The sequence below is a fragment of the Capricornis sumatraensis genome, chromosome 4, assembly GCF_032405125.1.
Source record: "Capricornis sumatraensis isolate serow.1 chromosome 4, serow.2, whole genome shotgun sequence".
Classification (NCBI taxonomy): domain Eukaryota; kingdom Metazoa; phylum Chordata; class Mammalia; order Artiodactyla; family Bovidae; genus Capricornis; species Capricornis sumatraensis.
Window position 1 is genome coordinate 145,324,086 of NC_091072.1, and position 2,793 is coordinate 145,326,878.

Genomic DNA, 2,793 nt, shown 5'->3' on the forward strand with positions numbered 1-2,793 from the left:
CAGTCCTTTTAGAGCTGTTCCTTGTTTTTGTAGACTTTTTCTTTTTGCACTTTTATTTTTTTCATTTAAAACCATCACCACTGCCATCACCCCAGCAAAGCCATTGAATAAAAGATCATCTTTCACTCAGGGAGCACTAGAAGAAATGGTTTTAAATTGAATCTGGAAGGAAATTTAGAAAATATTTGACAATGGAAACATTATTTTTTTTTAAAACATCATTTTTAAGCAGACTGCGTTCTCATTTATCTCACAGGTGCTTTTGTTGGGGATCGAAATAGACTATCTTTACAGTGATTCCCAAGTTTAGCATTCATCAGAAACAAGAGAGCTTGTGCAAACACTCTTGGAACCCCACCCCCAGAGATTCGGATTCAGCCAGCCTGCAGGGGGCGGGCTGGAGAGTTTGTACTTCTGACAACTTTCAAGGTGATGCTCATGCCCCTAGTCTGGGACCACACTTTGAGAACCTCCAGATGGATTCTTTGACAGTCTCTGCAAGAACCCCCCTGCTCCCCATCTCTCCCGACTTTTAAGAAACATGTTGCATTTGCCTAAGAACCTCTGCTTAGGTCAATGGCTCCATGTTTTCATACAACTGTACTGATACTGTTTCTTTCGAAAGAGGTTTTGTTTTGGGGGCAGCTGGTAGAGTGTGTCACGTCTTCACTGAAAGCTGCCTCCAGAATTCCCTGCATGGACTGTCTTGCTTTTTTCCTAAAGTCCTTTCCCAGGAGAGCATAGAGGAATGGATTGAAGCAACTATTGGCAGATGCTAGAGCAAGAGACACATGGTCCCAGGACAACAGAGATTCCCCAAAGGGAGTGTCTGGGTCAGTAAACAATAAGAAGACTCCAACAATGTGGTACGGAGCCCAGCAGACAAGGAAGACAACCACCACCACCAGAGCCACTCTCAAGAGTTTGCTCCGAGACTTGGTGAAGCGGCTCCGACGCAATTTTAAGATAATGAGGCTATAACAGGCCACCATGATGATAAAGGGCAACAGGAAACCCACCACTAGCCTACTGATGGTTATGGCTACCTGGGGTGTTGGCACTTGATGATCATATGCAAATTGGCTGAAATAATCATCCTGGAAACCTTGTGATAGCTCAGATGCGTTAGAAAAAAACTCTAAATCAGCAGGGAAAAAAGAATACGAGTTCTCCAAGGGGTGAGTTTGGTGATCTTCAATGGGAAAGTCACTGGAGAATGTAGCTGAGACTCCATCAGCAGACTGAAATAAATCATAATGTGGTTGTTGAACAGATAATCTGGCTGGATCCATAGGGAGTGAGTCTCTAGAAGTTCTTTGAAATTCTTTGGAGTGGAGGCCAGTGGTGGCTGCCCAAGGCCGATCCTTGGTTTGCAAAGAGAAGAAATCTAACCTGTCATCCATTTCTCCAGGAGGATCAGCAATGGAGCTGTCAAAAGACCCATTTTCCAGTAGATCAAGGATGAAGTCTGAATAATCTAATGAGCCATGGTGACCAAAATTGTAGCCACACATACTCTGGTTGTCTATAGTGAACGTTTCCCGATAAACAAACGCAGGTATGCACATTACCAAAGCCACCACCCAGATACAACCACAGATAGTGCAGGCTGTTCCCACGTTGCGATGATTCTGGCACCAGATTGGCCTGAGTACCAACAGACAGCGGTCCAGGCTAATGGCGGTCAGCAAGAAGACACTGGCAAACATGTTGAGGACGATGATGGAGGGGATGAGCTTGCATAGGAACCAGCCATAGGGCCAGCGTCCTTGGAGAACCAAGTGGACCAGGGAGAAGGGCAGGGAGAGGCAGCAGATGAAGTCAGCCAGGGTGAGATGGAGAAACCAAACTGTGTTCACTGTCCGTTGCATCTTTAGGCCAGCCACCCACAGGACCAGCCCATTGCCTGGCAACCCCAGTAGGAAAGTGACGCTGAGGATGACCATGGAGAGAATTGCGTGGGGTTCATCCCAGGCCTGTGAGTGTAGGTCAGTTGAATTGGTCTCAGCAGAGAAAGACTCCATTGCTCAAACTTCTGTAAAAATATAAACAAAAATATTAAAACTAAAAAAAAAGCATATTCATAGAATTCTAACTTAAAGATGGAGAGCCACAAAGACCCTAACACTGGTTTATTTTATATTACTTAACTTCACTTAACTTTTGAATTACTCAAAAACATACTCTGAAAGACAATGTAAAATCTACTGTACTGACATAGAGAACAGACTGTGGTTGCCAAGGGAAAGGGGAGTATTGGGAGTTTGGGATTAGCAGATGCAAACCAGTATATATAGGATAGTTAAACAACAAGGTCCTACTGTATAGCACATGGAACTGTATCCAATATCCTGGGATAAACCATAATGGAACAGAATATGAAAAAGAAAATGTAAGTGTGTAACTGAGTCACTTTGCTTTACAGCAGAAATTAACACAACATGGTAAATCAACTATGTGCTCTGCTAAGTCGCTTCAGTTGTGCCTGACTCTTTGCGACCCTATGGACTGTTAGCCCTCCAGGCTTCATCTGTCCATGGGATTCTCCACTGAAAAATATTGGATTGGGTTGTCATGTCCTCCAGATTGTCATGCCCTCCTCCCGGGAATCTTCCCGACCCAAGAATCAAACCCTTGTCCTTAAGTCTCCTGCATAGGCAGGTGGGTTCTTTACCACTAGCACCACCTGGGAAGCCCTTGATTTCTTTACCATCCATCATTGCTTTCTTATTTGTTTTTTTGAATATAGCTTGGGTAAAATAGCTTGATTATTACACAAACAGAAATCATTCA

The 2,793-nt window shown here is 43.9% G+C and overlaps 1 protein-coding gene across 1 annotated transcript; it reads right to left on the minus strand.

Moving 5' to 3' along the window:
* Positions 1 to 590: 590 nt before the first annotated feature.
* Positions 591 to 2,024, minus strand: C3AR1 (complement C3a receptor 1). Its single transcript, XM_068972126.1, has one exon. It carries the CDS (start codon positions 2,022 to 2,024, stop codon positions 591 to 593), a length of 1,434 nt encoding a protein of 477 aa, XP_068828227.1.
* Between the last annotated feature and the right edge of the window lie 769 nt (positions 2,025 to 2,793).

Excerpts from the sequence above, each read along its gene's own strand:
- C3AR1 (XM_068972126.1), bottom strand. The coding sequence starts at position 2,024 with ATGGAGTCTTTCTCTGCTGAGACCAATTCAACTGACCTACACTCACAG.